We start from the raw sequence: 26,919 nt of genomic DNA, 5'->3' as shown, positions 1-26,919 counted from the left end.
CGAACAATCTTTATGAGTGTCACTGGGTGGGGTGTGCGTTTGTCGCAGTATTACTTATTAATTGCAGCTTGAGTAAAGCCCGGTTTAATTTTGAGAATGAATTATTATTGTAAAAGTGTGTAATTTTTCAGTGAAAATAAGGCAGGAAACAACTTTAAGGTTTATAAACGTCATCTTTTCCATTAACAAATGACTTTCAATTTGCTTACGACGGATTATTTGTGGCAAAATTGTAAATAAAAAATAAGTGGGAAACAAATAAATATTTAATTAACAGTTTCAAAATGTTTAATAGTGCATGAATAATCCTCCTTATCTGCCAGCCGCATGTCAAACTCTCTATGAAGCGACGCCCACTCAGTGGTGTGTCCATCTGCGCCAAGCGAATGCTGACTCGAGCTTCGGTGTTCTGTGCGGAGGATGCGATCAAGGGGTTACTGACAATAAAATTAAAAGCTGACTGTGCTAACACTTCGGATTAGGCAGCAAGCATAGCGACTCCTGAAACCTAGAGAAGCACAGGAAACCTCCAGAAACACCAGCAAGCTATTGCTTAGGAAGAGAGGAGACTCCATGAGCGCCGGGAGGAGCAGGCCGGGACTGAAGAGAGCGGCGAAATGCTCACTGGTGTGAAGGCTACTGGCTACGGTGCTTTTGCTAACAGCAGACACAATGAAGATGTGGAGTTCGGAGCATATATTTAGGTATTTGAATCTATTCTGTAAGTGTATGAGCGAGACTAGTCAAAAATGATCAATTACGGCATGGCTTTACTGCATAAAAGTGTGCGGCGTGATACACGGGGACATAAAGGTGACAATAGGAGTGCCCCCGTCATCGTAAAGTAAAAGGTAAAAAGGCATCACGGTTACAGGTACGTTTTGTTTTTCCAAAAATATCATCTCGCGCCTTGGTGTAGCTTACTTCTCATCCATACTACTTTTGTATTGTACGTTTTTATTAAGCAATGGGTTATCGGTGTTATTTAACGTCATGATATTTGTACATTTAGCCAAGTATACAGTAGCATACTATATTTGTTTTTATAACTGAAAAATCTCTTCTTGCCATTACACCAAATAAAACCAAAGTAAAAGTGATTTGCTTATTAGAGTGGCCTGCAAAAAAAAAAAAAATCGTCAAAAATTTTAGGAATTCTTCATAAATCTGAGAATGTTGAATTTAATTCGGCAACAAAACTGCTTTATCACAGCCCGTTTTTGAGAAATGAATATTATACCCATTGTTTTAAATGTAATAATTACGTTCAAAAAGTAGTCAACTTGCAGGTTTTTTTTTTTTACCTCTTATACTCAGAGTGTTTTAATGGTAAAATGACCAACAAAAAGACTGGCTCCAATTAACACTAACGTCTCTCCATTTGAGCAATGACCTGTTGGTTCCCTGACCCGTTGGAACCCTTTACCGTGTCCAAACCAGTTAAACAACTTTCTCTTCTGGGCAATAAAAGGGAATCTTTCTAACCTTCTAAATATACATTCTTGGCTTATCAATTTTATTTTCCAAATTCCAATTTCAGAAAAGGATTCAGCACACCTAAAACTATACAGTACACCAACATTTTATTTTCGTGCCTGAAGATGAATGATTCTAGTTTGCCCATTTTAGGCATATTTACATAATACCATCAAATCTTTGCAATATACAACATAGCAGCCATCACAGATTACACACATGGGAGGTTGGCATTTTAGAAATTGAGCATACCACTGGATAACTGGCATGTGATTTATGCAAGTTGCATGAGTAACTTAAGTCCCCTTCACCAACGAACGTTTTTCGCACCATTGGTCATTATTGGCTTATAATATGTAATAAATGTTTTATCCCCATTCTTCATGAAACCATTAGATTTCAAGTTTTTCTCAACCACCACTACAAAGTACATGGGGTAGGCAATACATAAAACCATTTTTGGTTGGAGTATTCTGTTCATTATCTAATTCACTTTGCCTACCCAATCAAATTTTCTTGTCATTTGAAATATGCAAAACATTACTCAGTTCTGTTAATAAACTTAACATCAAACACTACTTTTTGATTAACAGTAGCATTACTTGGCCACAAGAACAGAACAATGTAGTTCTCCTATGAGGCATAACCAAGGATGATTATTGCTAGCTGGGCAATGAATTGATCTGAGAATTTAAAAACCAAACTCACGAGAAGCATTCTGCAAAAGTGGCTGCGTAGAAAGGGTTGACATAGAGAGAGACTGATCCGCTAATGTCACCCGAAGTGTTCAGAGACAGTCTCTGCGCGGTTGACTAATGGAGCTCCCCTATTAGCTCACACTACAGGGAGATCGCTTGTGGCCCAGAAATTGCAGGTTCATGACTGACCACCGGCAGTTACTGTAGTGCAACCCTTCAAAATGAGATGCTTCACAATGCGAGTCCAAAGCATTTCACTTGGGGACAAGCATGGGATTAACAGTGTGGATGGATGGAATGTACTGGCAACACTGCATAGAAAAGGTAATGACTGATAGGAAGATCAGCTGAGGTCACCAGGTAGCACTCTGCTTGGAGTGTTCAGAGATAATCTGCACAGCTGACTAGTGGAGCTCTCGTATAAGCTTACACTGGAAGGAGACCACTTCTGAGCCAGATGTTGCGGATTCGTGATTTGCCAATGGCAGTTTATTACTGTACAAATCTTCAGACTAGATGTGCATTGTGGTGTAACACATCGTCAATTCACCACTCATTGCTGCACCTACATTCATTCACCACAGTCCAATTCAGAATAATCAGACAACCATACTTGCACATCTTTAGAATTTTGGAAGAATTTGGTGTAACTGGAGAAAATCCACATGGACAACATCCAAACTCCACACACATTTGAAATCATGTCTGTGGTAGGGGGCATAGATATTATTACAGCTAAGTTGATTCACATATTCAGCCTGAAAGTACAGTAACTAAAACCATTTGTGCTTCTGTTTTTACAGTTACCCATGGGAGACTGTGATCAATGCTGCTATGAAGAAGTACCCCAACCCAATGAACCCCAGTGTGTTTGGAGTTGATGTGCTTGATAGAAAACTTGACACTCGAGGAAGGCTTCATAGCCATCGTCTTCTCAGTACTGAGTGGGGGCTGCCTAGCATTGTTAAAGCGGTAAACTTTTCAGTTTTTTTTTTTATTTTTTATTTTGGAGATTGTAGCTCAGCTTCAGGGTTTAAAAAGTAACAGAACAACTGTTATGTCAGATATTTATATAAAAGCCTAAAAAGACATCGCTTTCATTATCTTAATGGTTGTATATTTGTTAGTTGCTTTAATGAATGAAAACAATACAGATTTATTAAGCAATTACTTTATGAGGTCCATTTTCTCATTAAAAAAATTGTGTTTCTCTCCAAAGAGGCCAAGCAAGTGGCTTTAACTCAATGTGCTGTTATCTGGTAAGCAGACATGATCTAGTTTTTTTAATTGTTGTTCGACCAACATTAGAATGGCTGTGGCACATGATCGGAGTCACTTGGGCCTTAGTATGGAGTGGATTTTCACTCCTTATAGTCTCTAAGAGTTTACAGAGAATGGACTGATAAAGCAAAGTTATAGGGGGATAGAAAGAAATTGCCAGACTCTTTCAAGCTAGCAGGAAAGCCACAAATCCTACAATAACAGTTTTTTTTAAAGCTGCATGCTAGCGAGGATTGGCTAAAGACATAGAAGACATCACTCTATTACTTCCAGCTAAGAATAAGAAGATGAGGCTATAGTGGGCATGTGAATGTCGAAATGATTGAAAGTCAGAAAAATGTCATTTTGTCTGAGAATCTCGGTTTCTGCTGCCACTTGCTGATGGTAGTGACAAAATTTGAGATAAACACCACAAATCCATGTGGGCCTCTGTCCTTGCGTCAGTAGCACCAGCTATTGGAGGGGAATGTTTCTTTGGAACATATTAGTTTTCTTAATAACTCTTAAATGGATTATTTATCCTTGTCAGAAGGTGAAATATTTTGAATGACAACAGCTTTTGAATAGACAGACTTACCTTTGTGGAACTCTTCACATAAATCACTAATACTTACCTGAAGCAGTAATTTCCACCAAGCTAATAAATGGTGATACTGTTGTATGGAAAAGCAGACAAATAATGGGTTCAAAGTGGAAAAACAAGAGAGAAGTAATAATGCTGTCTACTATACATGATGGCAAAATAGTTGAAGGCAGCAAAAGAAATAGGCATGGCAGACTCGCCAAGAAACCTGACTGTGTGCTCGATTGCAGTGATTGCATATGCAGTGTAGATCGTCTTTATTAGCCATTATCATATCCCTCACCACTATGCCAAGTACTAAAATGATACAGAAAAGTAGCCCTAGAGGTTCTGGAGATGACCATGAGCTGTGCGTTATTTGTTACACCACAAATGTGTTGGGGAAGGATCTCCAGATCTAGTTTCAATCTCATATCATCTGCATTCTCATATACTGCACAAGACTGAGCAGGTGAGGTTTTGGCTGCTTAGAAAATGTTTCTACATTGCAAGGCATCCAACCTCTCACGTTTGCTAGAACAGCATTATATGGACAGTCTCCTACCCACCAAGCACAAAAAAGTCACCAATCACCAAATGGGTTGTGTGCAGCAAGTGTGGACAGTGCAAAGAGACACATTACATTTGTGACACATGTGTTTTGAAGCCTGGCTATCTGATAAAAACTGTTTGGACTCCTCCCAAAATGTTTTTTTTTTCCTCCTTGAGTGGTCTGCCATGATTAGTAACTCAGTGTGGGCAAGAAGCCCATCTGCACTGTTAGATATCTGCTGACAAATATTAGGAGAACATCAGGTGCCACATTTCAGATCTTTATTACCCAGTTAACCTACAGTTCTAACCTACAATTCAGAATGCCCAATTAACATACTGCACGTGGAATGCTGGCCTACAATAAGATCTTAGCATCGATCTTAACATATCCTTTACTGTCTACTGTACTGTGGTACCAGTTTAACCAGAAAGTTCCTGCTGAAGCACAGACTCAGCATCCATCCAGAAGCACGTGTTCTTCCAGTGTTAATCACATTTTTAAAAAATTGCCTACCATTTTAGGTAGTGAACATTTTTGAATTTTAACTTGCTTGGTTACGGTGCGATTAGCAGAAATCAGATCTTTTGCCATATGTTGTTCATATTAGAATTTAAGACACCTGCATTTTGTTATGTATAAATTTAATTTCTAACGTGATTAAAACTTTTGAACTTATAAATATACAGTATTTGTCACAACCATTTTTTCTATGCTTTAAAGTAAAATTATACTTACAGTTCACTGTTTTTCTAATTACATTACAAAAATGTATTCACTATAAAACTGTTAGTGTAGTTTACCTTGTAGTAATGTTTTAAAGTATTTTTTAAAGTTAAAAATCTTAATCTTCTGTTTTTAGATATTGGGAACCAGCCGAACTGTTACCTATATTAAAGAGCACTCCATTGTAGATCCAGTTGAAAAGAAAATGGAACTCTGTTCAACCAATGTTTGTATCTTTTTACATTAATTTACATTAATAACAAAATAAATGTTACTAGACTAAATAATAAAGTATTTTTTCAGGTATGAAAGCTGCTGGAAGAAGTGCATGTGCAGCCTGAGGCCAATAATTGGTGCTGAGAAAATTCTAAAATCTCACCTGCCCATACCTGTGATAGTAGGGCATGTCACACTTGGGCATGTAACATATAAACTTCACTGCTTCTTTACCTGGTTTATCAATCTGTAAAGGAGGATTTTGTTACAGAAAATAGGGCAATCTGATAAAATTAAAATGTTAGTTACTATAATGTACATAACATTATATCCTGCAACCCTGCTAGCCTAATTTAGGGACGTGTAGCTCTGTAGCCTAGACTCGGTGCATGGCAGGAAGCAACCCTAGATGGATCACCAGCCAATCACAGGGCTCACACGCAAGTAAACCCACAATCACTCATACTGAGAGTTGCTCATCCACTTACCAAGTATGTCTTTGGTGATGTGGGAGGGAAAACATACACAGAAACAGGGAGCATGTGCAGACTCCACAAAGAAAGCAAACAGGTGTGCATTTCAAATGCTAGGAGATGGATTCATGTTGCAGTAGTGGCAATCATTACTACGCCAACTTGCCTCTCCTGTAACTTTCACCCACTTAGTCCAATTTAGTGTCGTGGGGGACTGGTGCGTTTCTCAATTGCTTTGGACACAAGGCAGAAAACAACTCTGGTCTATCATAAGAGCCAGTTACATTCACACACACACTAGCATCTCCATTCAATCAGACATATACAGTATCTTGGGAATGCGAGAAGAAAATGGGAAAACCTAGGAGAAAATTCATGCAGTAATGGGGAACAAGTGCAGAACACTTACAGACAGTGATAGGGCATGAGATGTTATCCCGGGATTCTGAGCCCATGAACATGCAGCTCTATGTGTCACCATGCCACCCCATTTGGTATATAAGGCACTATATGCACCTGTGCAAGTCACTTAATCTGCCTGTTCTCCATTTGCTGAGATCATATCTTTGTGAATAACTGTAATTTGTCCAGATTTTTACTAATCACTTTCATAAACAGCACTCTGTAAATTATTACAGTATGTCGGCATCATCAGGTACAGTAGAAGATAGCAATCAACTCTGGACAGGATGCAAATCCAGTGCTGGCCTGGGCCTTGTTTTGTATACACACATGGCTTTAACTGGATTTGTAAACATAGATGGCCTTCACTGCTAGGAGAAAGAAGGAGACCACGCCATTTATTCTTATGGATCTCTTTTTAGTAATTTTAAAAGTTAATTTTTGTCTAAACACCTTGAGCTCGGGAAAGGTACTATATAAATAATATGTATTATCAGATTGTAGCTACCTTTTGAGTAGCAAGACAGAAGGTAAAATGTAGTTCACATTCAGTCATGTTGTATTTGTGTAAAAAAAAAAAAACTTTGAAATTATATTCACAACAGTAGATCGAATATTGATTTTGAACGGTTGGTTTTAAATATACTATTGGTGTTTGTTTATTTCACTGCATATAATTCTGCATTTCAGCTAAGCCTAACTAATTTTGTGTCAGTGGATGAAAGATTGGTGTACATACCACATCCAGAAAACCCAGATGTGTAAGTTTTTAAAAAGATATATATTTGTGTTTTGTTCCTGATTTTGTTCCTCATATACTAGAAATGTGTCATTTATATTCTGCATTTTCTATACAGAACTGTCCTAACGCAAGAAGCAGTAATCACAGTTAAGGGTGTTGGTCTAAGTAGCTACCTGGAAGGATTGATGGCTCACACCATATCAACTAATGCTAGAAAGGTATGTACATTAATTCTTAAAATGTCACTGTTCTGTGATTTGTTTTATTATATATATATATATATATATATGTGTATATATATATATACACATACACACACACACACATATATACATATATACACATATACACACACACACTTACAGTATGTTAAAAAAAATACCATCAGCACAGTTTGAATTGCTTAATTTTCAGCTCACAAGGTACGCTGTATGTGGGGCAGCCCACTGTATGCTACAGTGTCTAAAAAAAGTATTCACCTCCTTGGAAGTTTTCACATATTATATGGTAATTACATTGGATTTAATTTGCCTTTTTGTACAGTATACTGTCCAAAAAAAGCATCTAATGTCAGAATGAAAACAGATCTCTGCAAATGTAAAACACAAAATAATTGATTACACAAGTTTTTACTCCACGTCCAGTCAGTATTTAGTAGAGCCTTAACACAGAGCCTTGGATCTGTGTGAACAGGTGTTTCTCTGTCTTTATCAGTTTTGCACACCAGGACACCTAAATTCTCTCCCATTTTCCTTTGAAGAACTGCTGAAGTTGTGTCAGGTGTCATGGGGGTCATGAGTGAATAGCCCTTTTCAAGTTCAGACATAAATTCTCGATTGAGGCCTGGACTCTGATTCGGCTGCTCCAGTTTTGTTTTTCAGCCATTCCTGTGTATCTTTAGCTTTACTTTGGGGTCATTGTGCCAGTAAACAAATCTTCTCTCAAGGCACAAGTTGCAAATTGCATCAGGATTTCATTCAGGATCTCCTTGTATTTTATTGTAGTCATTTTATCTTCACAAGCCTTCCAAAACTTGCTACAGAGGAGCATCCCCACTGCCCGATGTTGCTGCCACCATGCATTACAAGTGAGGATGGTATATTTTTGGTAATGTACAGTTTAAATATGGCATTTAGCACAGTTGTGGTCTCCTCAGACCATAGAACCTTCTTCCAGCTGACCTCAGAGTATCCCATGCGTCTTCTGGCAAACTCTAGCTAGGATCATCTGCTTTTTTGACATTGACTTTCTCTTTACAGTTCTCCCATAAAGGTACGACTAGTGAAGCAACTGGGTAACAGTTGTTTTCTGAAACATTTGTGTTAAGTTTCTCCAGTGCCAACCACTGTAGCTTGAAATTCTTTCAACGTTCTCTCAGAGGTTTTGGGTTGTCAGTCTTCACTCGTCTTCTTACATGATCACTCAGTTTTTGTAGCCTGTCTGCTTTAGGGCCGATTTACAGCTGTGCTGTATGCTTTCCATTTCTTAGTCATTAATTTAACTGCATATTCAGTGACTTGGATATTTTCTTATTTCCATCCCTTGACTTGTGCTTTTCACAGAGTTGCTTGGAGTGTTTTTTGTTTATATTCTATAGGTTAGGCCACCATACTAACTCATCACAAGTTGGTACTTGGGTGCATTTATACTACAATGAATTCAAAGCCCTTGACTACAAAGAGGTTCTCTCTATTGAACTAAGGATGTGATGTCAAAAATCAATTAGCTGCATCAGTGATGATTTAGGTGTGTCATAGTGAAAGAGCTGAATGCTTATGTAATCAAATAATTGTATTTTATATTTGTCATTAATTTAGACCATTTTGACATTAAAGTGTTTTTTTATGTTGATCAGTGTCAAAAAAAGCGTAATTATATTCACTGCGATTGAATACTGTATACAGTACCAATAAAATGTGAAAACACCCATGGGAGTGAACATGATTCATTTTACGTATTTTTGCATAGGAGGCACATTTATTATATAAAATAATATACTGTATATTCTTTAATGTATACATACATTGGGGGTGCAGTGGTTAGCATTGCTGCCTCACAGATTCAGCACCGTATATTTGACTTCTATGCTCAGTCATTGTTATTGTAGAGTCTGCATGTTCTCCTGTATCTGAATGGATTTTTCTCTCACATTCCCATTATTGTCTGTGTCAGGTTAATTGGTAGTTCCAAATTGATCTTGTGTGGGTGTTAGCATGATTGAATGACTGGTGTCCTTTCCAGCATTGGTTCCTGCCTTATGTTCAATGCTGTTAAGATAGGTTCCATGCATAAAGTACAACATCTAACATCACATTTATTTTCAACTTATTTTACTTTACCGCAAGCCTCCCTCCCTAACCCCAACACATTGTTCAAACCATTCAGTCTACCATTGTTGCAGCTGCTGATGTCAAAAGGAATGTCAAATAAGTCCTCATAAACCAGGGCTTAGAGCTCTACTCTTTTCTTTCCAAACATCATGTTAGTGGTACTGACTTTTGAATTGAAAAATGTGGGCAGCCCCTAATTTGTATCAATGTATTATAAATGTTTTGTTTTCCTCCTCGTGTAAAATAAAACTGAACCAGTTTGATGATTTTTTATATGTTGCTCTAGGGGTGGGATGCTATTGAATGGATCATTCAAAATTCTGAAAGTGCTATTAGCTAACAGCATTTCCTTCTATCAAGTATACTATTATCAGTGGTAATTATACATTTTTTCTTGCAATGTTTTGTTGATGGCTGCTTGCATGGCAACATTGATAGTATTTTATGTCTTTATTTATATATTTTTATTTTTTTCATTCTAAGCTCTTTTTTCCTCTTGAATGTCCCTTATTAAATACATGCTTCGGCATGGGTAATTTTATATTAATAAAGAAAAGCAGAATCTGACTTTCTAGTGCACTTGAACATCATCAGAGTAATTTTTTACCAGTCTAGACTACTCCCATTTTAAAATTGCACTGAAAATGTCTCCCCTGCTTGGATGTTAGCAGGGAATACCTACAAAAGTAAAATAAAAAAATACTCTAATACTGCTCTGGAAGGTATCTAACCTTTCTCTTAAATGTATATATACCTTTTGCCTCAAAATGCATACACTTCTGCCTTTTTAGCTATATATATTTTGGTAATGATCTGTCAAATAAAGTGTACTCGTCTGTGCCTTCAATTTGTATTGGACTGACTAACTGTCCATAAATTGTTTCCTCCTTTGTGCCCTGTGCTTGCTGGAATAGATAGGCTTCAGCTTCTCAACGACCCTACTCAGGATAAGGCATGCTGAGAAAATGGATGGATGGATGTTAAACTTAGTTTGAATTATTTAATTATGGACAAGGATCTTATTTTGTGGCTTAAACAGCTCAGAGACAAATGTTGAATTAAAATAATTAAGGTTGGTTTGCAGATCATAGGCTTCATAACATAATGAAACATGTTATCTTCCTACTAGTTTAATGTTTCTTTTACCTCTAATACTAGAAATATTGAGGTGTCCTTTTAAATACATAAATAAAATGTATTATTAATATTTCTTTTTATATAACCCTCAGACTGGGCCTTCATTCAAATCTCCATTCTGGAGTACTTTTCAGAGTTTCTCTCCATGCATGGCAGTCACTTTAGTCCTCCTTAGATTTATTACTACATTGCTTTTGTATTGGTCAATAAACAGGCCAATTAAGGTCAGTCTAACCAATTAACCACGACTGCCTTACGGGCAATTAGGATCAATAACAGTTTCTATTGTTCCATTTAAAATCGTTGAAGAGAGAGAATTCTGAAGCACCACGCATTTTCATTTAGCACATTTACACACAAATACATTTGCAAAGGCAACTCTGCTTGGCTGTTTACAATGCAACTCATTAAATTATTTAAATAATTTTTATGTGTACCATTCTGTGGACACATAATACTTAATGAATACATGATACAACACAAGAGATTAATAAGTTCCGATGTAAAACATTGTGTTAGAAAGTCCACCCCCCCACCACTGACTATTCAAGCACTTATTCATGAGGCTTTTTTCAAAGCATTCTTTCTCCTTATTTTGAAAATCCATTGTGGACATCCCTGAGCATATCTGCTTCATTTTCATAATTTTTAGACATTTTCTTTTGTGTGTTTTATATATCGTACAATATTTTCTCTAAGCTATTTTCATTGGTAGGTGGCATTGTTTACTGATTTGGTGGGGTGGAAGAATCATGCCCTGTGGCACTGATAAATAATTAATCTATACCTAGCAAAAAATATAAACTTCCGTGTTACAAAACACATAAAATTACAACAAAAAAGAAGTTATACAATTATTTGAATTGAAATACAATTTTATATTCATTTTTTGCAGGTATGCTTTTAGTGTATCACATTCAAAAATGGCATACCTTTAAATAAAAACATAAAAATTTTTAACTGAATCACATTTAATAACTTATGATAAGTAGGAAGTCCGAAGACCATTATTTGTTTTGTGTTATAAGTCGAATTGTGAGAATGTGTTTTCTTTTGCTTAAAAGCAGTGTCATATTTGCATCTTAGAGCAACTTGCAATAACATATTTTAAGTGGGAGGCATGCAATGTTTAGGGATTGTCGTTACTAAAATTTTGCTACTTTTCATTTGTGGGAGTTGACACCTTACATCAATCACAGTGTGTAACAAAATACAAGATTGTTTTAAGTTTTCACACTGATGTTGTGTCATGTACTGTATTGTGAGTAGCATCATCCCATGTTTTTGTGGTCTTTTATTGTACTTTTACATCCCCAAACATGTGTGTGTCAATTGCTGATGCTATATATTACACCCCCCTTTGTGAATGTAAATGTTATTTGTTTGCACAAACAGTGGTTTGGTGTCTGCTGCACATAGGATAGGCTCTGGCCCACACAATTCTAAATTGAATTAAGCAGGTTTGAGATTGTTATGTTATATTAAAGAATACAATTAATAAACCTAGTGGAACATATAATCTGTTGAACATACAGGATTAAAGAAAATGTTAGCAAAGAGGTGTCTGTAAACTGGCCTAGTGTAAGTTTATGTGTGAGAATGCCCTGCAATAAGTTGGAGTCCCTGCTTCATGTGACATGCTGCCAGGAGAGAGACTAAGCCTTCCTGTGATTCTCTATTAATTTGGCTAAGAAGATTAATAAAACGAATGAATGAAATAACTTCCAATGGTATATTTTATTGAGAACATGTACTATTATTTTGAAGAAGGGTCTTTCTAATGATAATCCCTTTTTTATACTTATTCAGTCCATCATAATGATGATGGTGATATCAATGTTAACCTTAGGATGCCATGATTTGAAGATGGGAATAAGATTAGTTTTTCCTCTGTCTCTTTTTTCTGCACATTTTTAATTAATGTTTGCTATAAGTAAGCAAACAAATACAGTAGTTCTGGATACCGGAATGGTTGTCTGCTTGCATTTTGATTTAATGTACTTGTGTTCACTTTAAAACATTTTATACCTCTGAAAAAACTCTTGTGGCTTGACTATTTAGCCTATATAGTAATTACTTTTTTATAATTTTATTCATTTTATTGTAATCATTCCATACAAACAGATCAATTTTTACAAAAAATAGGATTGAAACAAATTACTTTATTTTGGAAGAATCCTAATCCTCATTTTCAAATATTATGGTGTTACCAGATGAGCTGTTCATCAAGTATCCATTATCTACAAAGACCCCATTCCATAAATTATCCTGAACTCTTCCTTAGTTCTTAATTCTGCAAAATACCTTCTAGTTTATCAAAATACTGCTTTAAACATTTGTGAATACATTTTGGAAAGAAGTACAAATGCTGATAATCTGGCTCTGTTCAGATTTGTAAATTTTATAGGTCAAGATAACAATAGGATGGGAGGGAGTGAATTTTTATATTCATACTTTTTTTTTATTAAAACAATGACAGAAGAGGAAAAAAGTGTATGTAAAGACATTTGTTTCATGAAAAATACATCTTTATGCCATTCTCTAACAGCATGTTGACATCTGTACATTGTGTTATTTTTATCAAATATTATGTTAGTGTTTGTGTTCAATCTAGTTTCTGTCCTTTTTCTTTATTCTCACTGATCTATTATTTTTAACTTCATTATCATATTTAAATAGATTCCAAGAATTTTTAGATAGCCAATGTTAAAGCAATACTGTAACCAAAAATGTTTTTTTTGCTTTTTTTTATGATGTGACTTACCCCATATGTGTTTTGTAATGATGACCATGGAACATTTTTAATGTCATTATTTCATTGAGTATGAAGATTAAAAAAAAAAAAAAAGGTTTATGATAAAGTAACGACCTCTGTACAATGCCAAACCAGATCAAAAATATCCAAGGGAAAAAAAATATCACTTTACTCGTGCCATATAATCCACATGTCAGTTATCCAGTCGTATGCTCAAAACTAAACATGAGAGAACCGTGCAGTTTGCCTTGCCACGAGTTCAGTGAAATCATGGTGATGTTTAGGAACCATAACAATTTCTGTGAGTTCAGTGAAGTCAGTGGGGAAGGAGGTACAAAACTAGTTTTGAGTGGATGATAATGGTGCAATGGTCTGTTTAGTCTCCCTGATGGCTAGGGAAGCATCTGCCAACTACACTGGACTGATTATTGTGTGCAGAAATGTGACCTGAGCTGTGAGGCAGTAAGTTATATATATATATATATATATATATATATATATATATATATATATATATATATATATATATATATATATATATATATATATATATAGAGAGAGAGAGAGAGAGAGAGAGAGAGAGAGAGAGAGAGAGAGAGAGAGAGAGAGAGAGAGAGAGAGAGAGAGAGAGAGAGAGAGAGAGAGAGAGAGAGAGAGAGAGAGAGAGAGAGAGAGAGAGTCAACCCTCGTTTATCGCGGTTAATCCGTTCCAGACTCTGCCGCGATAAATGAATTTCCGCGAAGTAGAAACCATATGTTTGTATGGTTATTTTTATATATTTTAAGCCCTTATAAACTCTCCCACACTGTTAACATTATTAGAGCCCTCTAGACATGAAATAACACCCTTTAGTCAAACGTTTAAACTGTGCTTCATTACAAGACAGAGATGGCAGTTCTTTCTCACAATTAAAAGAATGCAAACATTCAAAGGATGCTTCAAAGGAGCACCGTGAAGAGCAGATAATGTCAGAGAGAGCGCTCGCTAAGAAAAGCAAACAATCAAAAAATCAATACGTACTTTTAAGTATACAGAAGAACCGCGATAAAGCGGCATTTTGTAGAGGAGCGTCCTATCTTCTAGGCAAACAGCCACTGTGTAAACAGCCCCCTCTGCTCACACCCCCTCCGTCAGGCAGAGAGAAGCAAACAAAACAAGCGCCACGCTGGAAGCATATCTTTTAGCATTGAGGAGTTTTAGTTAATACGTAATACATGCTCTGATTGGGTAGCTTCTAAGCCATCCGCCAATAGCGTCCCTTGTATGAAATCAACTGGGCAATCAAACTGAGGAAGCATGTAACCTAAATTAAAAGACCCATTGTCCGCAGAAAGTGGCGATCCAGCGAAAAATCCGTGATATATATTTAGATGTGCTTACATTTAAAATTCGCGAAAGTCGAAGCGCGATATAGCGAGGGATTACTGTATATATCTATCTATATATCTATCTATATCTATATATCTATATATATCTATATCTATATCTATCTATCTATGGGGCTTGTGTCTCCTCTAGACCTCGAGGGGGCCTCCACCTTGGTTATGTGGGGGGCCTCGGGTAAAGGGCTTGGAAGTCCAGCCCTGTAGGGACCCGTGGCCACCGCCAGGCGGCGCCCCGGTGCCTGAGGAATCCTGGAGCCCAGCACTTCCGCCACACCAGGAAGTGCTGGGAGGAAGACAGGGGACACCCGGACGGCTTCCGGGTGTGCAGCCGGCACTTCCACCACACTGGGGTGTGGCCAGGAGTGATTGCCGGGAAGCAGCTGGAGCCCATCCGGGTTCCCATTTAAGGGGCCGTCTCCCTCCAGTCAGCAGTGGATGTTGGGTGGAAGTGGACAGAGCTAGAGAGAGGACGGGAGGCGGTCAAGAGAGAAAGGCACAAAGGACTGTGTGGCCTGGACAATTGGGGGGATCGGTGCAAGACGCACTGGGGTTTGTGCACGTGACTTTTTTGTAAATAATTATTGTAAATAAACAGTGTGTGGTGGAGCCAACGATGTCCGTCCGTCTGTGTCCGGGTCCCAGTTCACAATATATATATAATCCATGGATTATAATATTTATATATATATATATATATATATATATATATATACTGCTCACAAAAATTAAAAGGAACACTTTAAAGAAACACATTAGATACATCAGATCTCAATATGAAGTTGGATATCTATACAAATAACGACAGGGCAATGTCTTAGGAACAAAAGTCTTTTAATGGAAATAAAAGTTTTCTGCCTACAGAGGGCTCAATTGTGTAGACACCCTAAAACCAGAGTGAAATGAAGATGTGGCAGGCTAGTCCATTTTTTCAAAAACTTAATTTCTGCTACTCAAAATGCTTTTCAGTATCTTGTGTGGCCCCACGAGCTTGTATGCATGCTTGACAACGTCGGGCATGCTCCTAATGAGACGACGGATGGTGTCTTGTGGCATTTCCTCCCAGATCTGTATGAGGGCATCCCTGAGCTGTTGTACAGTCTGAGGAGCAACCTGGCGGCGCCTAATGGACCGAAACATAATGTCCCACAGATGTTCTATTGGGTTTAAGTCAGGGGATCGTGAAGGCCATTCAATTGTTTCAACTCCTTCATCCTCCAGGTACTGCCTGCATACTCTTGCCACATGAGGCCGGGCATTGTCGTGCATTAGGAGGAAACCAGGACCTACTGCACCAGCGTAGGGTCTGACAATGGGTCCAAGGATTTCATCCTGATACCTAATGGCAGTCAAGGTGTCTTTGTCTAGCTTGTAGAAGTCTGTGCGTCCCTCCATGGATATGTCTCCCCAGACCATCACTGACCCACCACCAAACTGGTCATGCCGAATGATGTTACAGACAGCATAACATTCTCCATGGCTTCTGCAGACCCTTCAACGTCTGTCACATGTGCTCAGGGTGAACCTGCTCTCATCTGTGAAAAACACAGGGTGCCACTGGTGGACCTGACAATTCTGGTATTCTATGGTAAATGCTGATCGAGCTCCACTGTTCTGGGTTGTGAGCACAGGGCCCACTAGAGGATGTTGGGCCCTCAGACCACCCTCAAGAAGTCTGTTTCTGATTGTTTGGTCAGAGACATTCACACCAGTGCCCTGCTGGAGGTCATTTTGTAGAGCTCTGGAAATGCTCATCCTGTTTGTCCTTGTCCAAAGGAGCAGATACCAGTCCTGCTGATGGGTTAAGGACCTTCTATGGTCCTTTCCAGCTATCCTAGACTAACTGCCTGTCTCCTGGAATCTCCTCCATGCCCTTGAGACAGTGCTGGGAGACACTGCAAACCTTCTGGCAATGACACACATTGATGTGCCATCCTGGAGAAGTAGGATTTCCTGTGCAACCTCTGTAGGGTCCAGGTTTCGCCTCATGCTACCAGTAGTTACACAGACCATAGCGAAATGCAAAACTAGTGAAAAAAACAGTCAGAAAAGATGAGGAGGGAAAAATGTCCGTGGCTTCCACCTGTTAAACCATTCCTGTTTTGGGGGTCATCTCATTGTTGCCCCTCTAGTGCAACAGCAAAGCAGCTGAAACTGATTAACAACCCCTTGTGCTACTTAACTGACCATATCAATATTCCAGAAGTTTCATTGACTTGATGCTATACTCTGATTAAAAAGTGTTCCTTTAATTTTTTTGAGCAGTATATGTGTATATATATATATATATATATGTGTATATATATGTGTATATATATATATATATATATATATATATATATATATATATATATATATATATATATATATATATATATATATATATATATATATATATATATAATCCATGGATGCTTTTGATTTTGTTTGCCATTGTAAGCCTTTTTATCTCTGTTCTCCATGAACACAAAAAGATTAAAAACGTTTTCTCGGACATCACTACAAATCACATGGGGTAAGCAACACATAAAAAAATATATTCTTTGGGTGGAGTATTCCTTTATAATTTTTTTTAAATTTTGATAAACACTGAACAATTTTACCTTAAAAAAACATTACCTATGGCTCATGAAGACCTTGTTAAACTAAATAAGTTTTAATTATTTTCCATGAATAATCTCATGGTTTATACCAAAAAGAGCTTGAAATGAAATAAGACTGAGAGATATGTACTTCCCTGTACTGTTAAGAGCATGCAATAAGACCTAGTTACACTGTAGTTAGTCAGGTATTTAATGACCCTGTTGGAATGTACACTTAAAGCTTTCTAAAATTTTTAATCTTAAAATAGCACTTATACTTTTCTTAATATTTCCATATCGCTTGAGCAAATAAGATGGACAAAACCAAAAATGTACTAGAAAGTCTATGAAGGTTTTAATAGCATTGAACAACTTGCTTATCTAAGGTCTGGATGTAGGATGTGTCTTATTGGTTTCACATTGAACTGATAATTGATTTAATACATAAGTTTATTTAAACTTATTTAAATATAAACCATCATGTTTTTCCAATTCAATATTTCAGTATGTCGTACCTACATGTGTTGAAATATTATGATATTGGTGAAATACACCTCAAAAAATACCTGGCTGATATTTAACACAAGTGTTCTTTTTTTCTTTTTTTTTTTTGCTTTTCTTCATTTATTTTTTTGTGAATTTCAGCTGACACAGTTGTAAATGTTTCTTCTTCGAGTGTGTCGGAGGTCAGGTAGGGTTTACTTGGCTTTAGGATCGATAAGCTGATGGACTGCAAAAGGTTTTTTGCTACTCTTCCTGTCAATTATATTTTGGAGTTAAGATATATATGCCTACTGAAATACTTAATAATAAACTTTAATAAAAGGCTTGGTTTAATGACATAACATTTCTGATTTCCAAACTTTCCATGAACTTTGAGAGAACTGCAGTGCATTTGTTTTTTATTTTTATTATCAATTCTGTATTACTGCTCCAACACAAGAGTTTTGGTGTCCACACACACACACACATTATTATATGGCATTTCTTTGTGTAAAGAAAGTCTCCTCTTTGCTAATTTGCCTACCTCACAAAGCTTATCCTTATATTCTATAGTATTTGTTCACATGTGAATACAGTTTATAGTTTTTTCTTACTTTACTTTTTAAAAATTTTACATTAGAAATTAACAAAGTTTCTTTTGTAGATGCAATTACAGTTGTTTTGGGAAATCATTTATCTGTTTACTGCATGACCACTGTCACCAGTGGTTTAGTGAAGAAGGGATATGCACATAGAAACCTGCATCTTAGAACAGAGTTTGGTAATGCTTTGGCATAACAAGACTGGCACTGCTGGTGGATGGTCGAGTGTTGTGGACTTTTCTAAAAAAACATAATGAAAAAAATAGTATTGAATGGTCCGTACAGTACTGCCATGTAAGAAAAGTTTTACAATACAGCACAATTTTGTACTGTACAATCCGTTAACTTAAATATTTAATTATGTAAACAAATGTAGAGTGAAACAAGACACTGAATGAACTCAACAATTTACATGACATTTAATTTGAAACAAAACACAATGAATCAGATGAAGTAGACAGATTGGTATGGGGTGTCTTAATTTTCAGTGCATATTGACATTTACAGATCTAGATATGTGTGTGTTAATTTCTTTGTCTTCATCATTGAATATATGCTTTGGTAGGACAGGTCAACCAATAGACCTGAAATTTGCGAGCTTGGAAAATAAAAAAAAAAAAAAAAAAGATTCAAATTGCAAAGAGAAATAACAATATCCACAAATGTGGACAAGTCAGGAAATGTCCGATACTAACCTTAATCCCTTTGACCACATAAAGCCATGCATTTCACATTTTTAGTTGACCTTTTCTAGCAAGTGCCTAGTAACAGATACAACAAAAGAGCACAAAATGATAATGTTGTGCTAAGGTGGAACAAAATAGCACAAGATAAAAATGGTTTAGGAGAAGACATGTAAATGGAGGGCAAGTGAAGGTCTTCATCAGCAATCAATACATCAAGCTGGAAAACGGTAAGATGAAAATCAAATGTCAAAAAGGAAAGCAAAAAGGTTGTTAAAGTACCAACAAATTCATTCTTTTCTTTGACCTGCAATGATGGGTGTTACCCGCAGTTTTGGATGGAGACATTACGTAAATAGTGACCTTTTTGACTGTACACATCCTGGCTGTAACCTTGGTAACATAAAAAAATGGTTGCACCCATAAAAAAGGCAATGAAATAGCAAAATAAAAATTCAAAAATCATTACATCAAGTCATAATAAAAGAAAAAAAAATCATAAATGAATTCCTTGCACTCAAAACCCAATAAGAGTGCACAAACCCAGCAATAATTATATAAAAAGACTGAAATAAATTAAGATACAAAAATACCAACCAATCAAACGATAGCTTCTTACATCATTAAGACAACTTATCACACTTCAAAAAATACATAAAGATGAGTAATACAGAGTATATGGTACTGATAAACTGCAACATGCTTGCAAAGACAAATGTTAGTCCTTTACAGGCAAAAAAAAAAAATAAAAGTAATCCTTCACATAAGACATGCTCATATGCTGTTGTACTTTGCCTCTGCTTCTTGCACTTTGTGTATCATGCAGGCATATGCATGGCAATTGTTACAAGTTGGCTCTATTTCTGATTTTTGTATGTTTTTCTCCATTGTTTCAGTGATACAACAATCCTTTTGGGTTTTCTTTTTGTGCCACTGAATGTGAATCTGACGTTAATTTTGCTGCATTCACTGTAATATTTATAAAATATTTTGGACCATTTCATCCACCATTTTCAGCAGCTTCATGTGCTGTTAGGAGTGTGTCCTTGGGTGTGTGAGCTGTAGGTAACAATGCAACAGGTTAAGAAGTAGTCCAGGATTTCATTTCCTCATCCAAGTTGCTAATTCAAAGCCCCTTTTGAAAATCGATCCTTACAAATAACTTTCTATTCAAAACATACTTTTGTTTATTGACTTGTTGCTCTTGAATTTTTGATTATGGTTTTCTTCTCTCATTTTAACTTTGCTGCTTGTGTTACTGATTTTTCTGTTTTTGACCCTTTTCCATTTAAACATCTATCTCCAAGCCCCCTGCTCATAAAACTGACACTGCGGTGACATAACAGCAATGTTATCAATACCAGTACAAGTGTTACTCTGTCAGCCAGAGCATCTTTGAGCCCTGTCACCAACTTGAGTTGCCCTTGCCCATGTGCACATGCCATGTTCACTAGGCAATTCATCATACCATGTTTGCAACAATTCAGAAACTGTTGTACAAAAGTAATTTGTTATGTTGTGTTGGAAGATGGAATATGTTACTATAAGCATGCATTTTTGTTTCTGTCATATCACTTACATATATAAAGTACTCTTTTTACTGAGGAGAACATACTGTTACGATATATTGTAATTTGTTAATTTTATACTGTTATTACAACAACACAACACCTCAAATACAAGTGATGGTCAGTCCATGGTTGAAACTGTAAGAGGCTTTTTTCCACATTTTATTCAATTTCTTCTGCTCGAGTATTCCACAACTTTAAAACAAGTTTCTGCTTAATGAAAACATCAGTAAAGTAATACTCTATGCTGGCACCACAATAAGCTCTGATCTTGTTAGCCTTGAAACAAGTTAAAAAAATTGCTGGGTAGAGTGTACTGACAGTTCACTTCCTCCCAAAAATACATTTTCTACAATATTTGTGTGTCCTATATAAGGATCAGACTGTGTTACATTGGAATTGAATTACACTGGCATACAAAAAATATTCACTCCCATCAAACATTTTAGGCATTCTTTTTAGATATCAGAGTGCTGAATCTAAATCTCGGAACAGAATTGCTCAATCTCATCCAGTTTTTGGAATCTAAAATTAAAAAACAATATTTGTAATGTAGGAGCCAAACTTTATCCTGATCGCCAACACTGCAACCAAAATAAAGATGGTAGGCTTTGTTCACAAGTGGTGTAAGCAACTTTCACAGTGCTGCAAAGATGAATTTCCCACAAATGTAGCAAAGATTTCCAGTTTGTTCATGCAAGCAAGCAACAGATTTCACTTTCACAAAAGTGAGACTTTAAAAATAAAAACTTTCATTGTCAGACAGCTGAGGCATTACTGAACCTTAGATGTGAAAGGTAGGGTTTAGTTAGTGAGAGAAAAAAAAAAAAAGAAAAAACCTGAGAATGACAAATGTGTAGCAAATACTTGAATTTCGTTTATTTCCACTTCAAGTAATGTTAAGAAAAAGGAAGACTGACATATTTCAGCTCAAAATAAGCACTAATATTCTGAGCATGAAAAATACTTAAGTCAGAAAACAAAATGGAATTTTCTTTGAATTCAATATCTCATGGTACAGTTTCTCATAGAGAAATTACGGTTTCAGAAATGGATTCAACACAAGTAAGTCTATAAAGTTCACCAGTTTTATTTTGGTGCAGTGCAGACCATTGCTACTTAAAAAGGTGGAGTAGTTTCATAAATCCATTTAAAATCTGCATTATTATATTAAAACTGTACTCTGAGGCAGAGTCACAGAGAATGTTCACACTGTTTTACATAAAAATATACTAAACAATTCAAAAAAGAATAAGCTTATAAGAATGTGTATAAAATGCTATTCTGTCTAGTACTATATATAAATTACTTAAGGAGTTTCCATGATAATGTCAAAATTTATGTAAAATATTGTAACAATTCTGATGTTAACTTATAACTGATGTTAGTGTTATTAATCCTTGACAGTAGATATGAAGATATTTCTGCAAATCCCAGTATTAGAAGAAAATTGTGTAACTATGTATAAGAAGTTGAACATTTACTGTACTTCATGACAGTTGTTTGCCCCAAAAGGAAAAATGTAGCTTTTTACAGAAGATCAAGAAATAAATATTATAACAAACAACAAGAACTCTCCTCAAAATACACAACAAAATTACTAAAAAGAAAGATACTTCTGACATGGACATCAAGTGTGTTAAATAGCAGCAGCTACAACAATGGGCAATAATGACATTTGCTTCAAGTTGTAAACAGGAAATGGAAAAGTAATGGAAGTTAGTTTCGTACATACTGTAGAACATTTGTATTCAGTGTATTTATTTATTAATTTTAACATATGTGGTAATTTCAGGTACAGAATATTATTTTAAACAGGCACAATCTTTGCAGTCCCAGCGAATTTCATGTTTCCCCAATTGCTCAAATAAGTAAAGAGACAATGAGGTAAAAAAATGAGGTTGGATGTTTGATATAATGAAGTAAATGAGATATGTAGTTAATATTGTATGTAGAAAATAATCTTGAATTGGTAAAATTGAAGTAATTTATATACATATTATATAAAGATAATTAATACCTCTATGCATTTCTGAATGTTTTGCTTGCAATTTTTATCTTGGTTGTGACAGACTTTTTGTATTTTTGTTTCTTTTTGTTTTTTAAAGAACACTTGTACACTGTTGTAAATCACAAAGAAAAGGTAAAACATCAGTTTTGTAGCTGGAAAAAAACTTGAGTTTCAGAGTGAATTCACCTGCATACTACCAGTCTACTGTTTTATAGTTCATAAGTACAAAATAAACAGTGCATAAGAACAATATTTAAATGCTAATTTATTCTGTGAAACTGGAGTGTTATTTTCGACTATTGAGAGTAACAGAAGTACATTTTGTGTGTAAAATCATTTTAATCTACTGTAGATTATGTGAGGACCACTTTAAATGCACTTTTAAAGATCTACTCAGAGCCTGGAAAAGGAGGAGGAATGTTTAATCACCTTTAATTCATTATGTTTCATTTTAATAATAAAAAGTACTTATTACGCAAGTCTTAACTTTCTCAATATAGTTACTCAATGGATAGAACAATTAAGTGAAAGACAGAAACAAAATATCATCCACCACTGTTGAATTGTCCTCGCATTTTTAAGACAGCTCCCATCTTCATTTAATTGGGCATTAATAATTTAAAAAGTGGAATATTAAATATTAGGTAAGATATCCATCCATCCATTTTCCAACCCGCTGAATCTGAACACAGGGTCACGGGGGTCTGCTGGAGCCAATCCCAGCCAACACAGGGCACAAGGCAGGAACCAATCCCCGGGCAGGGTGCCAACCTACCGCAGGACACACACACACACAAATACACCCACACACCAAGCACACACTAGGGCCAATTTAGAATCACCAATCCACCTAACCGGCATGTCTTTGGACTGTGGAAGGAAACCGGAGTGCCCGGAGGAAACCCACGCAGACACGGGGAGAACATGCAAACTCCACGCAGGGAGGACCCTAGGCAAGATATGTTGAAAGAAAATAAACAACCACCTTTTTGTTTGGTTTGTATGCTTTAAAGAAGCATTGAACCTTCACCTACTATTTGCCAAATACTAATATTAGACCAAATATGTCTACTTTGTCATTATTAAACCATAAAAAGATATACTTCATTACATAAGGTCCATTTTAGCTTTGTTAAAGAAATGTTGCTATTTAACTAAATATACTTTAGTATTTAAAATAAAGTATACTGTACTTTCTATATTGTCTAGATGAAGGTGAATGTGGACAATCAAAGTACAATTCTTGACGTTACTCACAACTGAACCAGAAATATTTCTGTAAACCAGGCAATCTATAAAATATGGACTTTCTGGCATAATGTAAGCAATTTTAAATGAATCATATACGTTTTGAATGTCAATGTAAACACATTTAAGTTCTTACAGTCTCACTAAAATAAAAAGGAATTATAATGCTGCACATCAGATTAAGTAACTAAAGCCATTGTGCTGTATATGTGTGTCTTATTTTAAACTTAAAAAGAAGTTTGTATAACTTTTAGGGAGATAAACTATTCATAAGCATATAGGTTCCTTACTGTCACGTGTACAGAATCCATTGAAATTCTTTCTTGTATGTGTGAATCATTATGCAACACGTCGCCTCTCTCCAGCACCATGACTGGTGAGCAGAACTACCAGACCGCGATACATCTGTAATCCTTACCTGAAAAATCTCAGAACAAAGTTTACAACACTAGAACGTGATATTTTTGATTCCTTGAATTATGTGAATAGCAGCATTATGGAAGGAAAACTGAATTTTAATCTAATAAGGACAGAAATAATAGGGAATCCTAATTTATTAATTGTGCATCCTAAAATTAATTAATGGTTGCAATGTAAGATTTTTACAATGAGGAGCTAATGTACCAATTCTGATTTGTGAATGGTGAAAAAAATGACTAAATTACAAATGCCACAAAAAGTTTTTTTTTTTTTTAATTAAAAGAGTATTTTTAAACCACAATTAAATATAATTTAACTATCTAATTTTAAAAATAACTAATTTGATTAGAAATTATTTAGAATCTCTGAACTATAAAGCTTTGTGAAATTGTATTAATTGGGTTAGGGGTTTAATGTAAAAAATATCCACCAGGATAATGAAGAATCTTTTTGAAATGTAAATTTAGTTTTGTTTTTTTTTTTTTGTTTTTTTTCCCACTTTTAGGGATTTTACACATGTAACATTCAGCAGGCACAAAATGCGTGTTGTTAATATGCCAAGATGTTTTCATTTTCCTTCTATGGTTAATTACATTTTAAGGAAGAGGAATTGCAAATAATAATAGAGCACTTCTAGTATACAGTGCAAAGGATAAAGTGCTTTTGTAAATCAATTACTACGAGAGATGGTGGTGTGCAAAATATGCAATATACTCATCCGCTTTCCATACCCATTTTGTCCCAGTCCATGGAATTTGGAGCCTACACTGTACAACTTAAAACTTGCCTAATCTAATTCCGGGTTGCTGGAGGCCAGAGAGTATCCCCACAGCACTGGGGACATTACAAAATCCTACCAATGCTCGGGCAGATTAATCTAGCAAATACAGAAAACCCATGCAGATGTGGAGAAATGATGCAATTTCCACATGGACAACATCAAAATTCAATCTCAGGACACTTGAACTATAAAATCAGTTCATTGATGGGTGTTAACAACTTGACAAAATGTTCTTGTTTGCTTCAACTATTAAATACAATAATTGAAGGTGATTTTGCATCATCTTTGTCCAGCAGAATGTACAAAGAATATGTGGAAAAAATATATATTTGTACTATGGTGGCACAGTGAGTAGTGCTGCCATCTCACAGGTGCAGCATCCTAGGTTTCAATCCAGCACCAGGACATTGTGTGTGCCCTCTCCATGTCTGCTTGGGTTTTCCACCTATATGCTTAAAGACATACAGGTTAGCCCTGCAATGGGCTTGCATCCAGCCTACAGTGGCAGGATGGGTTCTGGTCTTCAGTGTTTCTGAATTGGAAAAAGTGGATTGGAGAATACTGGGTTATGTTAATATATAGTTGAGTCTATATGGGGAACATTATTTTTCTGTTTCTGTAGGAATAGTGAATGGCCACCCTGGGCTGCAACAACAAATTCATGGCATCCTGTCTCATGGTTTTTTCATATTAGTGCTTGGTCGATGATATGCACCTGTACCTGTCATTCCCTCCAGAGGGCCATACAGTATCAGCTAGAATTTTTGCATTATCCCACCTTGTTCATCTATTCAACACCCCATCTCTGTTCAGCACAACTCACTTTTACTTGACACCTGACAAATCAGTAAGCAGCCTTGGGGTGGTGATCGGTGGGTGACCAGCTGTCCTTCACTGATCATGTTGCAATGGTCTCTCGGTCTTGCAGGTTCACTCTATACAACACTTGTAAGATCAGACTGCATCTAACAGAGTATGCAGCAAATATGCTGGTCCATGATTTGGTTATGTCACGTCTGAACTACTGCAACTCTCGACCGACAGGAGTACCAGCATGTGTTACCAAATTGTTGCAAATGAATCAAAATGAAGTGACACATCAGGTGTTAAGACTGCCAAATCGGGCATATCACTCCTCTTAGATCACTACATTGGCTCCCTGTAGCAGCACATATTACGTGCAAATCCTTGATGCTTACCTACAGAGTAGTCAGCAAATCAGCACCATAAGGAAACATTTCTGAGGTCCTCTGCTACTTCTTGACCACTCTGGTCTGCTGATAAATGGTTTCTAGTGATGCCACCTCTGCATGGCATCAAATTATAATCCATACTATTTTAATGTGTAGCTCCTATGTGGTAGACCACCCTCATTTGAAATTTTGACTCCCTTGGTGTGTTTAAGACTTTCCTTGTTCTATGCCTTTCTGCCATACTGATAGGTTCTTGTAACAATGGAATTGTATCCTGCTTGCATTTTGTTCTGGGCCGTTTTCGTGTGATGGACAGTTTTTTATCCTCGTCCTGTAGCACTTGTTCCCAAACAGGCCCCCATTGTGACGTTTACTCGATTATTTTGACCTCAAAATAAATCCGATATACGAGTGCATCGGCAACTCTGCCTTATGATTATTCTCAATTAACAGTTATTTTTATGTTTTAGGCGGATAAAAACGGTAGATGCCCGATTCGTTTCTTATTCGCTTATATAAATTTACTAGGAGAATTGGTGTGGGTGTGTGTGCACGCGCCCAGCGGTGGGCTGGCGCCCTGCCCGGGGTTTGTTTCCTGCCTTGCGCCCTGTATT

The 26,919-nt window shown here is 36.3% G+C and overlaps 1 protein-coding gene and 1 long non-coding RNA gene across 3 annotated transcripts in view; one reads left to right on the top strand and one right to left on the bottom strand.

Annotated features, from left to right (window-relative positions):
• Nucleotides 1-24,577, top strand: prelid3a (PRELI domain containing 3A). Of its 2 annotated transcripts, XM_039738507.1 has the most exons (7): nucleotides 1-704; nucleotides 2,978-3,146; nucleotides 5,433-5,522; nucleotides 7,078-7,148; nucleotides 7,245-7,347; nucleotides 9,746-9,835; nucleotides 17,962-22,913. In XM_039738507.1, exons 1-6 carry the CDS (start codon nucleotides 673-675, stop codon nucleotides 9,797-9,799), a joined length of 519 nt encoding a protein of 172 aa, XP_039594441.1. In that variant the 5' UTR covers nucleotides 1-672; the 3' UTR covers nucleotides 9,800-9,835; nucleotides 17,962-22,913. The 2 variants fall into 2 exon arrangements, with proteins under 2 accessions (XP_039594441.1, XP_039594443.1); XM_039738509.1 differs by lacking the exons at nucleotides 9,746-9,835; nucleotides 17,962-22,913 and adding an exon at nucleotides 23,873-24,577.
• LOC120516662 overlaps nucleotides 1-26,919 on the bottom strand; it is a 74,552-nt gene that overhangs the window by 4,502 nt on the left and 43,131 nt on the right. The gene's annotated exons all lie outside the window — the stretch shown is intronic.

The sequence above is a fragment of the Polypterus senegalus genome, chromosome 16 (assembly GCF_016835505.1).
Source record: "Polypterus senegalus isolate Bchr_013 chromosome 16, ASM1683550v1, whole genome shotgun sequence".
NCBI lineage: Eukaryota > Metazoa > Chordata > Cladistia > Polypteriformes > Polypteridae > Polypterus > Polypterus senegalus.
The sequence above is the reverse complement of the archived record's forward strand: the minus strand, read 5'-3'. Positions and strand labels throughout refer to the sequence as shown.